Raw genomic sequence first — 14,813 nt, 5'->3', positions numbered from 1 at the left:
AGCAGATTTCAACATAATCCAGGGCATCAGGAGTCTGTCATTATTCAGAGATTCTAGATGGAGCAGTAAATAAACTTCCCACAACTTAGACCTCAGGGCAGGTGACCACCCAGGCACCTGCACCACAGATACAAGGGTGGGGTCACATTCAGCCCGAGGAGAGTGAGAAAGCTGTTTGCTGTTTACCATCCCCTCTATGTTCTAAGGAGGCTGAATCACAAAGAAAATTCTTAATGTGATGATGGCAGGGGTTCGGGGAATAGACACAATTTTTTTTTTAATAACTTGAGAGAGGAAAAAAAAAAATTCTAGGTATGAAGAGACAGGGTGGAGTGCAGAGTGGGTGTCACATGAGGTCTAGGAAGAAAGATGAGGCTGGCACCAGGGAGACTGTGTGGGGCCCGGAGGGAGAAAGAAAGATGCCAAGCAAAGGGGCAGTAGATGAGAAAGGATTTAGGAAAAGAAGACAGAAAGTTCAGCAGGATTTGAAGGTGGGTTTTTGTGTAGTGTGAGATGCAATCTTCCTATATCAGTTAGGGTTTGGTCATGAAAAAGGCTTCTCTAGGTATTTTGACAAGGAAGGGAATTAATGTAGATTCCAATGCCTTGTAAATATTTTCAAGTGCTTATGGAACATTCACCAAGATAAACCATATCTAGAGCCTCAAAAAGTTTTTAAAATTTGCATTATATAGAATATATTCTCAGATCAAAATGTAGTCAATTAAAAATTAAAAACAAAAAGATGACAAACGTTTCTAAACATGTGAAAAATTTAAATCACACGTCTATATAATCCACAGATCAGAAAGGAAGTCTCAAAGGAAATAAAAATGACTTTGAACTAAGTGAAAACAAAAATACAACATCAAGATATGTGGGGTGCAGCTAAAGCCGTTCTGAGAGGAACATATTGCCACACTGAATGCTTGCATTAGAAAAGAACCACGGGATCAAGTCAATAATCTAAGTTTCTTCCTCTAGAAACTAGAGAAAGGTCAGAATAAGCCCAAATTAAGCTGAAAGAAGGAACCACAAAGATAAGAGCACAAAGTAATACAATTTAAAACAGAAAATAGATTAAAGCACTGAAACAAAAAGCTGATTCTTCAAAAAGTCATTGAAAATGAGTGATAAACCTCTAGCAAGATCTGAGAGAGATGACACAAATCAACAATGTCACGAATGAAAAAATGTCAAGAATAAATACAGATTCTTCAGCCATTAAAAGGGACGGTAAGAGAATACTGGGAACAACTTTGGGGCTTCCCAGTTGGCTCAGGGGTAAAGAATTTGCCTGCATTGTAGGAGACGTGGATTCAATCCCCAGGTCAGGAAGATCCCCAGGAGAAGGAAATGGCAACTCACTCCAGTATTCTTGCCTGGGAAGTCCCATGGACAGAGGAGCCAGGTGGGCTGCAGTCCATGGGGTCACACAGAATTGGACATGACTTGGCAACTGAGCACACACACAGCACGTGAGCAACTTTATGCTTAAACATACAACAATTTAAAAGAAACAGACCAATTTGTTGGTTATTAACAGAGACAAGACATTGACAAAGTATTTCACCCACTTGTGATAGAAACCTCTCAGTGAACTGATAATAAACAGCGTCTACAAGGAGCCTATTGGAGAAAGAAATGGCAACCCACTCCAGTGTTCTTGTCTGGAGAATCCCAGGGATGGGGGAGTCTGATGGGCTGCCGTCAATGGGGTTGCACAGAGTCGGACACGACTGAAGCGACTTAGCAGCAGCAGCAGCATCACAAGGAGCCTAGAGATAGCATCATGCTTAATAATGAAAGATGAATGCATTCCTCCAAGATCATGAACAAAGCAAGAACATTCGTTCAGCCACTCCTCTCCAACCATAAGTCCTAGCTAGAGCAATGAGACCGGAAACAAAATATAAGGCATAAAGATTGAAAAGGAGGAAATAAACTGCCCTTATTTGAGGATGACATTGTGGTCTACATAGAAAATCCCAAGGGATTCTCCCCAAAACTCTTGAAACTAACAAGTTCAGCTCGGTTGCAGGAAAAAATCAACAAACAAAACCTGTCACATTTTTATGTATCAGTGAACACTTAGAAACCAAAATTAAAATACCATTTATAATTGCTTCCAAAATCTTTTAGACTATACCTAGGTATAAATCTAACAAAACAGACAAGATTTGCAATGAAAGCTACAAAATGAAGTTAGGAAAAAAAAAAAAGACCTATGGATGAGGCAGAGGGATATACACACACAGTAATGGAACAAAATAGAAAATTATAGAACCAGACTCACAGATATATCCAACTGCTTTCTGACAAAGGTACAGCACCTCTCAACAGAAGAGCAATAGTCTTTTTCATGAATAATGCTGGAGCAATTAGATATCCATAGACAGAAAAAATAAATAAACCTTAACCTAAACTTCACATCATCTATACTTCAGTAGAATTTTTAAAAAATAATTATCGACTATACTTCAATAAAAAAAAAAGACACATATAAATATTGACTCAATTTATCACAGACTTCATTGTAAAATGTAAAACTATGAAACTTTGGAAGATAGCAAAGAATAAATCTTTGTAATCTAGAATTTGGTGAAAAGTTGTTAGAGTTGATGCCAAAAGCCCTAACCATAAAAAAGAATAGTTGATAAATTTGGCTTCATAAAAATTAAAAGCCTCTCTCTCTGAAAGACTCTATAAAGCAGATGAAAACACAAGCCAGAACCTCAGAAAAAACATCTGTAAACAACATATCCAATAAAATATTTGTATCTAAAATATAAAGCATTCTCAAAATTAAAAAGCAAAAAACCAATCTGATTAGAAAATAAAGATTTTTTTTCCAACAAGGTAGAAATTTTAAAAGGACTTATTTCAAGTGAATAAAGAAATCTACAGATGGTTATAAAGAAAGAAAAAAGAAAAAATGGACAAAGGCATGAACCTCACTGAAGAGGACATACATGTGGCAGCTAAGCACATGAAGCCATGTTCAGGATCGTTAGCCATTAGGAAAATGCAGATTAAAACTGCCATCACACTTATCAGAATGACAAACAAAAAGTAGTGACAACACCACATGCTGGGGAAGATAAGGAGGAAACTGGATCACTCCTACATTGATGTTGGGCATACGAAATAATGCAGACACTCTGAAAAAGAATATGGCCGTTTCCTATGAAACCATTGGTGCTGGTGGTAAAGAACCCACTTGCCAGTGCAGAAGATGTAAGAGACCTGGATTTGATCCCTGGGTTGGGGAGGTCCTCTGGAGAAGGAAATGGCAACCCACTCCAGTGTTCCTGCCTGGAGAATCCCATGGACAGAGGAGACTGGTGGGCTACAGTCCACGGGGTCACACAGAGTCAGACACGACTGAAGCGACTTAGCACGCAAGCAAAGCACATGCTTACAATACAATCTAGCAGTCACATTAGATGTCTCAAAGTAAGCATTTTTGAAGATTTTAAGATTGAAATGTGGCACGCATGCAATAAAATGCCAGAAGTATACTAATCCAAGGTTTTGAACGTGTGCACACCCGTGTAACCGCCGTGACTGTACAGTGCCGGGACCCCAGGCCGCTCCGTAGTGTCTCTTCCCAGCCTGTAACTGCTAGTTTGTCTATCACTGTAGATTAGTTTTGGCTGTACCGTATGTAGTGATAGTAGATTGTTCTTTTATATTGTCACATAGCATTTTATTGTGTGAAGATACCATAGTGTGGGGCTTCCCTGGTGACTCAGCGGTAAAGAACCTGCCTTCAGTGCAGGAGACCCAGGTTCGATCCCTGGGTCAGGAAGATCCCCTGGAGGAGGGCATGGCAACCCACTCCAGTGTTCTTGCCTGGAGAATCCCATGGACAGAGGAGCCTGGCAGGCTACAGTCCATGGGGTTGCAAAGAGTTGGATATGACTGAAGCGACTGAGCACACAGCATATAGCACCCCAGTTTACCCATTTTATTGTTGATAAAAATTGGGGGTTTTCAGTCTGAGACTATTATGAATAAAATTAGTAGCTACATTCTTGTGTATATCTTTAGAGTTCATATACACTTCTTTCTCTGGAGTATATACTTTGAGGTAGAATTTTGGGGTCATAGAGAAGGCATTGTTTAGCTTTACATGATACTAAACAGTTTTCTCAGTGGTTATACCAATTTATTATGCTTTTGCCAGCAGTACGTGAGAGTTCAAGTTCATCTCCAATCTCGTCCATAGTTGGTATTGCCTTTTAGAGATTTTTCTTGTTTTCATTTTCGTTTTAGCTCTTCTCATGGGTATGGGCTGCTGTGTCATTATGTTTTTAATTTGCATTTCTCAAATGATACTGATTATTTTTTTCACATAGATGTTGGTTATTTGGTTATCATCTTCTGTGCAGTGCCTGATCAAATCTTTTTCTGGTCTAAAAATAATTAAGTTGTTTATCATTTTCATATTGACTTGCAGGAGTTTATAATCTATTCTGTATATGAGCCCTTTATCTAAGAGGAATATCTCTGATCTGTTTCTGGCTGTAGGCACTTGTGCTTTTTTCTACCAGTCTTCCGGTATACCCTGATCACTCCTGATAGTGATTCTATTGGCAAACATCTCTAGGCTTAAGTTTCCAAACCCTGCTGGAGTCACCAACCAATTCTCCAGTGCTTCTGTCAGTGTCTCAGATTCATGCCAGCACACTGCTTGCCCCTGCCCAGATCCTGGGCCAGCCATAAACAAAATCTCTCTGTTTTTGATCACTTCATCTGTCACTTACTTCTCAGAGCAGGAAGACTTCTTGTTCCCTGAGGTGGAATGAAGTGAGGAAATAAGTCTATTCAAGCAGGCATGTGATAATATCATACTCTGAGTAAAAGATGTCAGACCATACTCTCAGCCGTGGTCATACACACATCAAGGCATCAGACTTCATCAACAAGTCTCCGTATCAGCTACCTCTTATGTGTGCGGCTCAGTGCTGGGCACTCTGGGAAACCCACAAAGGAGAACTGCACACGGGGCCAGCTGTTGAGAAGCTTACAATCAAGTTGGAAGAAAAGGCATAATACAGGTTGTGTGATTTAGTAAAATGATGTGTGTTAGACGGTATATAACACAACTCTTCAGAATCAAAGAGTTTTAGAACTGGGCATGCAAGACCATGAGTGCTAATTCAAGCTGGACCTGGACGGGAAGTTTTTAGAGGACTTCCTTAAGATAGTCTCTCCTTCCCCTTTTCAGCATGGGGTTGGGGAGAAGGGGTTTCTTGGACAACTTTTTTTGCATGTAGGAGATACTCAGCACATGTTGGCTGGTTTGAATGAGGCTTAGGTTGCAGAAATAAATAGCTACATAATACCCATCAGCCAAATACCTACCAAGTACCAGGCACGTAGTAAATCACATTTAATTCTTGCCACAATTCTGAGAAGGGAATGATATTGCTTCTGTTTTACAGGTGGGAAAATGGAGGCTCAGGCAAAGAAAAGACATGGCATCTGATAGAGCCATGATTCAAAGCAGGTTGACATTCTGGAGTGCTTGTTGCTTGCTGTGAGACACTGCCATTTCCTGTTGCTTGAACAGAGGGAAGGGAACAGTGGACCTAGCCACTTGATGTCAGAAATTAAAGCCCAGGTCCTAGGGTACCAGGTCTCTGAAGCAGGGCCCAATAGAAGAGGCCAACCCTTCAAGGGAGGCCTAAGGTGGCCTGACTGGTGACTTTGGATAGCAAGGCAGAAGCGAAAGGGAAGCAGATTAGATAAGAGAAAGTAACACAGCCAGGTGGTCTGTCACCCCTCCCCCTTTCCTGTAACTTCCCCAAATATAATGCTCAATCCCTCATGTGCCCAATTTGGCTGGATGTCCATCTGTCCTGTGAAACCCCACCTCCAGCTCCACCTTGTCATCCAGGAGTGCCCTAGCTATGCCATACCGTGGAACCGTGGCTGCTGGGCTTCAGTGGCCTGGCAGTGGCATGCATTCCTCCTTCCTCTTGTCTCATCGTTCTGAAGCAGGAATTCAGACATTGGCCCTTTGTGCTTAAATCTGCCAGTTTTTCCTTCCCTGGTGGCCCAGTGGTTTAGAATCCACCTTGCAATGCAAGGGACACCCGTTTGATCCCTGCTCTGGGAAGATTCCACATGCCTTGGAGCAGCCAAGCCTGTGCACCACAACTGCTGAGTTCTAGGGCCTGCAGGCTGCAGCTCCTGAAGCCCGTGTGCCTGGGGCCTGTGCTCCACAGCAAGAGAAGCCACCACAGTGAGAGGCCCGCACTGCAGTGAAGAGTAGCCCCCGCTCGCTGCCTGAGAAAGCAAGTGTGCAGCAGCAAAGACCCACCACAGCCAAAACATAAATAAGTAAATCTTTTTAAAAAATGAAAAACAGAAAAACTGAATCATTTTTCTGTACACCAGAAACTAACAACACTGTAAATCAACTGTGCTTCAATTAAAAAATAATGAAAGCCAGAAAACAGAACAAAATACCGCCAACCACAGCTTACTCCCCTCAAGAAAACCCACAGAGGGAAAAGGAAGATAGTAACGAGACTAGAAAGTTCAGAAAAGGGAAGTATGAACTGAGTACAAGATGCCTCACCCCATAGACACAAACCCGTGGTTTGAACTTCTGTTTGTGTGGCATGAAGCAGAGCCCACCCCAAGATGGCAGTGGGGCAAGACCCGTGCCTCCCTCCAGAAAGAGGACTGATCTAGCAGTGGTCTCATGAGCTGGTGCATCACAAGTGTAAGGGAATTCCCCTGCAAATAAGAAATTGAGTGCCAGCTAGCTGTATAAGGGGCAGGCATTTGATTTCTGCCCAAACCAAAGATTTGTGGACTCAGATGCAAAATCTGTTATCGGATCCCGTTGCCCTTGCAAATTTAAGAGGAAAGAGATGCAAATATCTTTCCTGTACATTCATGGTGTGTAGGTAGCAGTAATGTGCTGATAAGTGTTTTAACAATCCACTAGGAAGAAAGAAACAAAAAAGGCATTGACATGTTTGCTGGCTTCCAATTTTCCTGGTGCAAAGACTCTCCTTGTGGCCAAGTTCAAGCTGCTGACTTAAGGTCACCGAAGGTCAAGTTGGGCAGCCTGAGCCTACCACAGGGTTAAACAACCATAGTGTTGCATATACCTTATGTGCTTTATGTGCATCGTTGGATTAATGTTCATAGATGAGGAAAGTGAGGCTCAGAAAAATAGATTACTTACCCTGTGCCCACCCAGGGACGGGGCTTGCATTTGGAGAAAGCAATGGCACCCCACTCCAATACTCTTGCCTGGAAAATCCCATGGACGGAGGAACCTGGTAGGCTGCCGTCCTTGGGGTTGCTAAGAGTCGGGCACGATTGAGCGACTTCACTTTCACTTTTCACTTTCATGCATTGGAGAAGGAAATGGCAACCCACTCCAGTGTTCTTGCCTGGAGAATCCCAGGGACGGGGGAGCCTGGTGTGCTGCCGTCTATGGGGTCACACAGAGTCGGACACGACTGAAGTGACTTAGCAGCAGCAGGTGGAAAGAGGAGTTTAAAATAAAATTGGTCTGTTCTAGATCGGTAGTTCTGAAACTTTTTTGATATTGGCATGAACAGCCTTTTTTTTTTCTTAGTCTTATGAGAGGACTTTATGAGCAATAAATTGGATAACCTATATAAGACCCTAGTACAGATTTATGCAATTGATGATCAATAAATAACTGTTATTTATTACTATCATTATTGTTATTATCATATCCTTGTTATGTATGAGGTAGAGGCTCCTTGCTTTGATGTGGAAAAAATGAAGCATTTGTTGACATGAACCTAGTTAGAGAAGAAGTTGGCTGTGCCTGCAGTTTCAATAAAATTCTTTGAAAGGCATTTCTTATGGCACAGACCTTGTAAAAAGCAGAGCAGGGCTCAAGGCCATAATTTCTCCATATATCCCAAAACAGATTTCACTGACTTCTCTTAAACTTTGGTCTTTAAGCCAGATCATAGCATGTGTTGAGGTTAAGGTAATAGCACACCCATGGGATGCTGAGGGCAGAAACCTTGAGCAGGAGAGAATGCCTTGCTGCCAAAGGATGTTGCCAAACCAAGAAGTACATCTTCATGAGGCACTCAGTGGCCATAAGCTCAGCTCCATTCCATGTTTTCCTCTCACCCTTATGTATTTTTTACTTTAGAACACTGTGTACACATGGGTGTTGGTTTTATTCTCAGTGGTTCCCAAAATAGAAAACAGATAACAAACACCTATCGGATTGTGGTGCTGGGGAAGACTCTTGAGACTCCCTTGGACTGCAAGGAGATCAAACCAGTCAATCCTAAAGGAAATCAACCCTGGATATTCATTAGAAGGACCGATGCTAAAGCTGAAGCTCCAATACTCTGGCCACCTGTTGCGAAGAGCCAACTCATTGGAAAAGACCCCGATGCTGGGAAAGACTGAGGGCAAGAGAAGGAAGCGACAGAGGATTAAATGGTTGGATAGCATCACTGACTCAGTGGACATGAATTTGAGCAAACTCTGGGAAATAGTGAAGGACAGGGGAGCCTGGTGTACTACAGTCCGTGAGGTCACAGTGTTGGATACCTCTTAGTGGTTAAACAACAGCAGCAAGTGCCTAACAGATAATTTTCTGAAAGTACGTTATGACTCTATTTTCACAATAACTCAGACCAAACTAGAATCTTTATAGTAGAAAGTGTTACATGCCTCACCCTTGAGTAAAATATTTACAGATTTAGCAAATGGGCTCTGTGTCCTAAAAGGATGTTTGCTTGTAACTATTGTTGTTGCTTAGTCACTAAGTTATGTCCAACTCTTTGGGACCTGGAGGCCCGCCAGCCTCCTCTGTCCATGGGATTTCCCAGGTAAGAATACTAGAATGGGTTGCCTTTTCCTTCTCCGGGGATCTTCCCGACTCAGGGATCAAACTCATGTCTCTGAGCTACTGAGCCACCAGGGACTCATTTTCTTACTTAAATATGTGATTTTGAGTCCTGGCTCTATGATTTTTTAACTGACTTGACTCTGAAACTTCATGGCATTGAAACACTTGAGCCCAGAGGTTCACAGGGCAGGTTGGTTTGGGATTTTGTTTTTGTATTACAGTTCGTGGTCATTTTAATTTATCAACATAAAATTCAAACAAATGGATATTCCCAGAAGTTCCCTCTTGGACAATTACTGGGAAAATGCCATTAGTTCCTAAAGTTTAAAATGTCTTACGTCAAAAAATCCAAAGTTCCACACATACAAAAAAGAATAATTTCAAACTCATAGAAAAAGAGATCAGTTTTGTAGTTACCAGAGGTGGGAATTGGAAGGTGGGGAGAAAGGGGAGGTGGAACTGGATGACGGTGGTGAAAAGGTACAGACTTTCAGTTACAAAGTAAAAAATACTAGTCATGTAAAACATTTTGAATATAATTGACATTGCTGTTATACATGAGAGGTGTTAAGAGAGTAAATCCTGAGTTCTTATCACGAGAAATTTTTTTTTCTATTTCTTTAATCTTATATCTATTTGAAATGATGAGTATTCACTAAACTTATTGTTACTTCATGATGTATGTAAGTCAAATCATTCTGCAGTACACCCTAAGCTTATACAGTGCTGTATGTCAATTATATCTCAATAAAACTGGAAGGAAAAAAAAATATTTTTAGAAGAATGATTTGCAATGCCAATTTTAATGGCTGGTAAGCATTGTATCCGGAGAAGGCAATGGCAAGCCACTCCAGTACTATTGCCTAGAAAATCCCATGGATGGAGGAGCCTGGTAGGCTGCAGTCCGTGGGGTCGCTAAGGGTCGGACACGACTGAGCGACTGAGCGACTTCACTTTCACTTTTCACTTTCACGCATTGGAGAAGGAAATGGCAACCCCCTCCAGTGTTCTTGCCTGGAGAATCCCAGGGACGGGGGAGCCGGGTGGGCTGCCGTCTATGGGGTCACACAGAGTCGGACACGACTGAAGTGACTTAGCAGCAGTAGCAGCAAGCATTGTATCACATGCGTATATTTACTGACTTTTCAGGTGGTCCATTATTATTAGATACTTAGATCGCGTCAAGTATTCCTGCATCAGTAACAAGGCTGTGATACACATCCTCATGCACAGAGTGTTGTGCACATCTCTGATTATTTCACTGGGCTTGCTGCTAAAACTTTGTGCCCTCTGAAAGCTTTTGATACATTATTGCCAGATTTCTCTGCCAAACAGTTGCATTTAACATGTAACTTTATTCCCAACAGCAGTTGGAGAAAGTGTCTGTTTTTTTCACACTGTCAGCACCTCAAAATATTGCCATACTATTTAAGTTCTTTAATGATTCTCAATTTTATAGGCAAAAAAAGTGCCAACTTGTTTTTTTCAGTTTGTAATCCTCTTGGGAAAAACAGGATTTTTTTAAAATCCTTTTTTAAAAGACCTGGATTTCCCTCACGTTTTCAAGCATCATGTTGGTGGCACCATGGTCGCTGCACTGGGCCTCCATGGCCAAGTGACTCACTGTGTCAAAATGCTAACAGAGTTTCCTGCCATCGGAGGTTCTGTCAGAACATTCAGTTCAGTTCAGTTCAGTTCAGTCGCTCAGTCGTGTCCGACTCTCCGCGACCCCATGAATCACAGCACGCCAGGCCTCCCTGTCCATCACCAACTCCCGGAGTTCACTCAAACTCATGTCCATCGAGTCGGTGATGCCATCCAGCCATCTCATTCTCCGTCGTCCCCTTCTCCTCCCGCCCCCAACCTTTCCCAGCATCAGAGTCTTTTCCAGTGAGTCAACTCGTCGCATGAGGTGGCCAAAGTATTGCAGTTTCAGCTTTAGCATCAGTCCCTCCAATGAACATCCAGGATTGATCTCCTCTAGAATGGACTGGTTGGATCTCCTTGCAGTATAAGAGACTCTCAAGAGTCTTCTCCAACACCACAGTTCAAAAGCATCGATTCTTCGGCGATCAGCCATTTGACCCTAAATACCAACAACCTTTGTTCCAAGAAGAGGGGAAGAGAAAGCATCAAGTAAACATCCTAGGAGAGGGTAGCAGCTGGCAGGAGCATTTCTGCTTTAATTTGTCTGGATTGTTAGGTTCAGACTGAAGGGCAGATAGGAAAGCCCTTTAATAGGCAGGGAAACTGACCATAAGGAGACTTTTTTTTGACACAGATCACTCTCAATTTTTAATGCACTCACGACAGTTTCTCCTTCTGGTATGAGTTGGAATGACCTTGGACCTCACAGAGGCAGGGTACCCTCCTTGTAGATTGAACGATTCACTCTGTCATTCCTCTGATTGAGGTTCTAGATAGAGTGCATTTGCTCTTGTCTCTTTTCTCCCCTTCTGTTAGGAACAAACTAAATCTAATATTATGTTCTTAGCATATGTTGAACTTAGTGAACTCTGTGATTCTCTTGAAGAGGCTCAAGTGGAGAAAGGCCAGGTCTTGTAATTAAAGGCTTCTGGAAGCATCCTTTAGAGCACATGCCATTGGCTCTTGTACCCTGTTGTCCAGCCAGAGTCTCTTCTCTGTGTATTGCAGTTTAAGTGTGATGTGGCCAAGTGAGCTGATGCTTGAGATTTTTTCACTGTGACAGTACAGAATAACAAAGAAGGGGGAGACGTTTTCATTTTATTTTTAGGTTAAGTTTATATTGACCTAGCTTCCATTGCTCTGAGAATTCAGTTCAGTTCAGTTCAGTCGCTCAGTTGTGTCCGACTCTCTGCGACCCCATGAATCACAGCACGCCAGGCCTCCCTGTCCATCATCAACTCCCGGAGTTCACTCAAACTCATGTCCACAGAGTTGGTGATGCCATCCAGCCATCTCATTCTCGGTCGTCCCCTTCTCCTCCCGCCCCCAACCCTTCCCAGCATCAGAGTCTTTTCCAGTGAGTCAACTCGTCGCATGAGGTGGCCAAAGTATTGCAGTTTCAGCTTTAGCATCAGTCCCTCCAATGAACACCCAGGATCGATCTCCCTTAGAATGGACTGACTATATGAAAAAAGATTTTTTAATAAAGTCTGTACTGTTATATCATTATTATTGATGTAATGGGTTAAAAATTGCATATTGATTTTCACTTTTAATCCATCTATTATATATAACATGGACTTCCCAGATGGCACAGTGGTAAAGAATCTGCCTGCCAGTGCCGGGAGACACAAGAGATGCGGATTTGGTCCCTAGCTCAGGAAGACCCCCTGGAGCAGAAAATGGCAACCTACTCTAGTATTCTTGCCTGAGAAATTCCATGGACAGCGGAGCCTAGTGGGCTATGGTCCAGGGGATCGAAAAGAGTTGGACACGACTGAGCGACTGAGCACAACACACACGTATAATATATATTACATATTAGTTTTATATTTGGTCAGCCTCAACTCTGGAGAAGGCAATGGCAAGCCACTCCAGTACTGTTGCCTAGAAATCCCATGGATGGAGGCGCCTGGTAGGCTGCAGTCCGTGGGGTCACTAAGGGTCGGACACGACTGAGCGACTTCACTTTCACTTTTCACTTTCCACTTTCACACATTAGAGAAGGAAATGGCAACCCACTCCAGTGTTCTTGCCTGGAGAATCCCAGGGACGGGGGAGCCTGGTGGGCTTCCGTCTATGGGGTCACACAGAGTCGGACACGACTGAAGTGACTTAGCAGCAGCAGCAGCAGCCTCAACTCTACCCCCTCCTAGGTTTTAACACTTTCTTGCACTTTATTCCAGACTTCAGCTTTTCCTTAAGCTCATATCAGGTCCTCATATATAGAAAACTGCTTTGTTTATTTGAATAAGAAAAAGTTTGAGACTTCCAGAAGAACATTAAAAAGCTACATACATACGGAAACAAAATATAGAATATACATTTCTAATTTAACCTTGGTATAAGTCACAACTTCTCTAGACCTGTTTTTACATTATTAAAGGAGATCATTAGAAGAGAGAACGCAAGTAAGCCCTTCTCTATTTCAGACCTGTCAGGGGAGTCAGGCCCCAAGTCTTTCACAAACCATGAGCTCTTTCCCCTTCTCCTCCTGAATCTTAGCTTGATCCCCCTCTAGCTCTTTACCCACTAATAGAACCAGACAGCAGGGTTAATAACCACCACTGATTCCTATTCTGGACCCAGAATAGGTATAAGGTTCAGAGGGTGGATGTACTTGCTCCGTGAGGCACACATAATCCAGGAGTGGTTGAACTTGAACTTAAACCCATGTTTTCAAGCTCCAGAACCATAATCTCAACCACTGAACTATGCTGTCCCAAAGCAGCCTGGTGGTTCTCAAACATTTTTTCAGCACTGAAACTTTTTAACTGGTATCTTTCATAAAATTGCAAAACTAGGGCTGCCCTGGGTAAGAAGGAACCCAGGTCTCATTTGCTTGGCCTCATTTACAGGCCTGGGTTGGCCCTACGGTGCTTTCACAGAACACTGAGCTGCAGGAAGTAGAGGAAACCACTACATTCCCATGACTAGACTGACCTTGATGGAACAAAACCTACCTTGCCTCCTCTCCAGAGTCTCTGGGTGAAGACCAAGCAGTCAGGGTCCACAACGGCAGAGGTCCAAGAGTGTGAGTCACAGCTTAAGTAGCAGTGTTAACAGTCAAAGGGCCAGTAGAGCTGCCCTATTTTAATACTTCCGCAGGGCTGCAGAAGGGTTATCAAGAGACACATAGTGTCTGCGTTTTCTCTGCCTTGACAATGGACATGATAAGGGATTTGGAAACTCATTTCCCCAATTCGTCTCTGCCAAGTAAAAACCAGAGTTATACTGAATAAAAATTGAACACCCTATGTGGCCGGTTTGGGAATCATTCAGTTCAGTTCAGTTCAGTTCAGCTGCTCAGTCGTAACCGACTCTTTGCGACCCCATGAATCACAGCACGCCAGGCCTCCCTGTCCATCACCAACTCCTGGAGTTCACTCAAACTCATGTCCATCGAGTCGGTGATGCCATCCAGCCGTCTCATTTGCTGTCATCCCCTTCTCCTCCCACCCCCAATCCTTCCCAGCATCAGGGTCTTTTCCAATGAGTCAGTTCTTCACATAAGGTGCCAAAGTATTGGAGTTTCAGCTTCAGTACTAGTCCTTCCAATGAATATTCAGGACTGATTTCCTTCAGGATGGATTGGTTGGATCTCCTTGTTGTCCAAGGGACTCTCAAGAGCCTTCTCCAACACCACAGTTCAAAAGCATCAATTCTTAGGCGCTCAGCTTTCTTTATAGTCCAACTCTCACATCCACACATGACTCATGGAAAGACCATAACTTTGACTAGATGGACCTTTGTTGGCAAAGTAATATCTCTGCTTTTTAGTATGCTGTCTAGATTGGTCATAGTTTTTCTCCCAAGAAGCAGACAACTTTAAATTTCATGGCTGCAGTCACCATCTACAGTGATTTTGGAGCCCCCAAAATAAAGTCTTTCACTGTTTCTTCATCTATTTCCCATGAAGTGATGGGACCAGATGCCATGATCTTAGTTTTCTGAATGTTGAGCTTCAAGCCAACTTTTTCACTGTCCTCTTTCACTTTCATCAAGAGGCTCTTTAGTTCCTCTTTGCTTTCTGCCATAAGGATGGTGTCATCTGCATATCTGAGGTTATTGATATTTCTCCCGGCAATCTTGATTCCAGCTTGTGCTTCATCCAGCCCAACATTTCTCATGATGTACTCTGCATATAAGTTAAATAAGCAGGGTGACAATATACAGCCTTGCCGTACTCCTTTCCCTATTTGGAACCAGTCTGTTGTTCCATGTCCAGTTCTAACTGTTGCTTCCTGACCTGTATACAGGTTTCTCTTTTTTTTTTTTTTTTCCTTTA

The 14,813-nt window shown here is 42.7% G+C and overlaps 1 protein-coding gene across 2 annotated transcripts in view; it reads right to left on the bottom strand.

Moving 5' to 3' along the window:
- The window catches only part of CCR3 (C-C motif chemokine receptor 3), a 34,239-nt gene extending 20,616 nt beyond the window's left edge, over positions 1-13,623 (bottom strand). The window contains exon 1 of one of the 2 annotated variants that reach the window (XM_055413634.2): positions 13,489-13,623. Coding sequence is in view for 1 of the 2 variants with exons in the window: in XM_055413633.2 (XP_055269608.1) it covers positions 7,211-7,292 (82 nt within the window). In the remaining variant the exon portion in view is untranslated. Of the gene's footprint in view, positions 1-7,210; positions 7,336-13,488 lie in introns of those variants that run through there. The other variant, XM_055413633.2, reaches the window with a different exon arrangement.
- Between the last annotated feature and the right edge of the window lie 1,190 nt (positions 13,624-14,813).

The sequence above is a fragment of the Moschus berezovskii genome, chromosome 24 (assembly GCF_049115385.1).
Source record: "Moschus berezovskii isolate FMDL1 chromosome 24, NW_MosBer_1.0, whole genome shotgun sequence".
In the NCBI taxonomy this organism is placed as follows: Eukaryota; Metazoa; Chordata; class Mammalia; order Artiodactyla; family Moschidae; genus Moschus; species Moschus berezovskii.
This window is presented reverse-complemented; position numbering and strand designations above follow the sequence as displayed.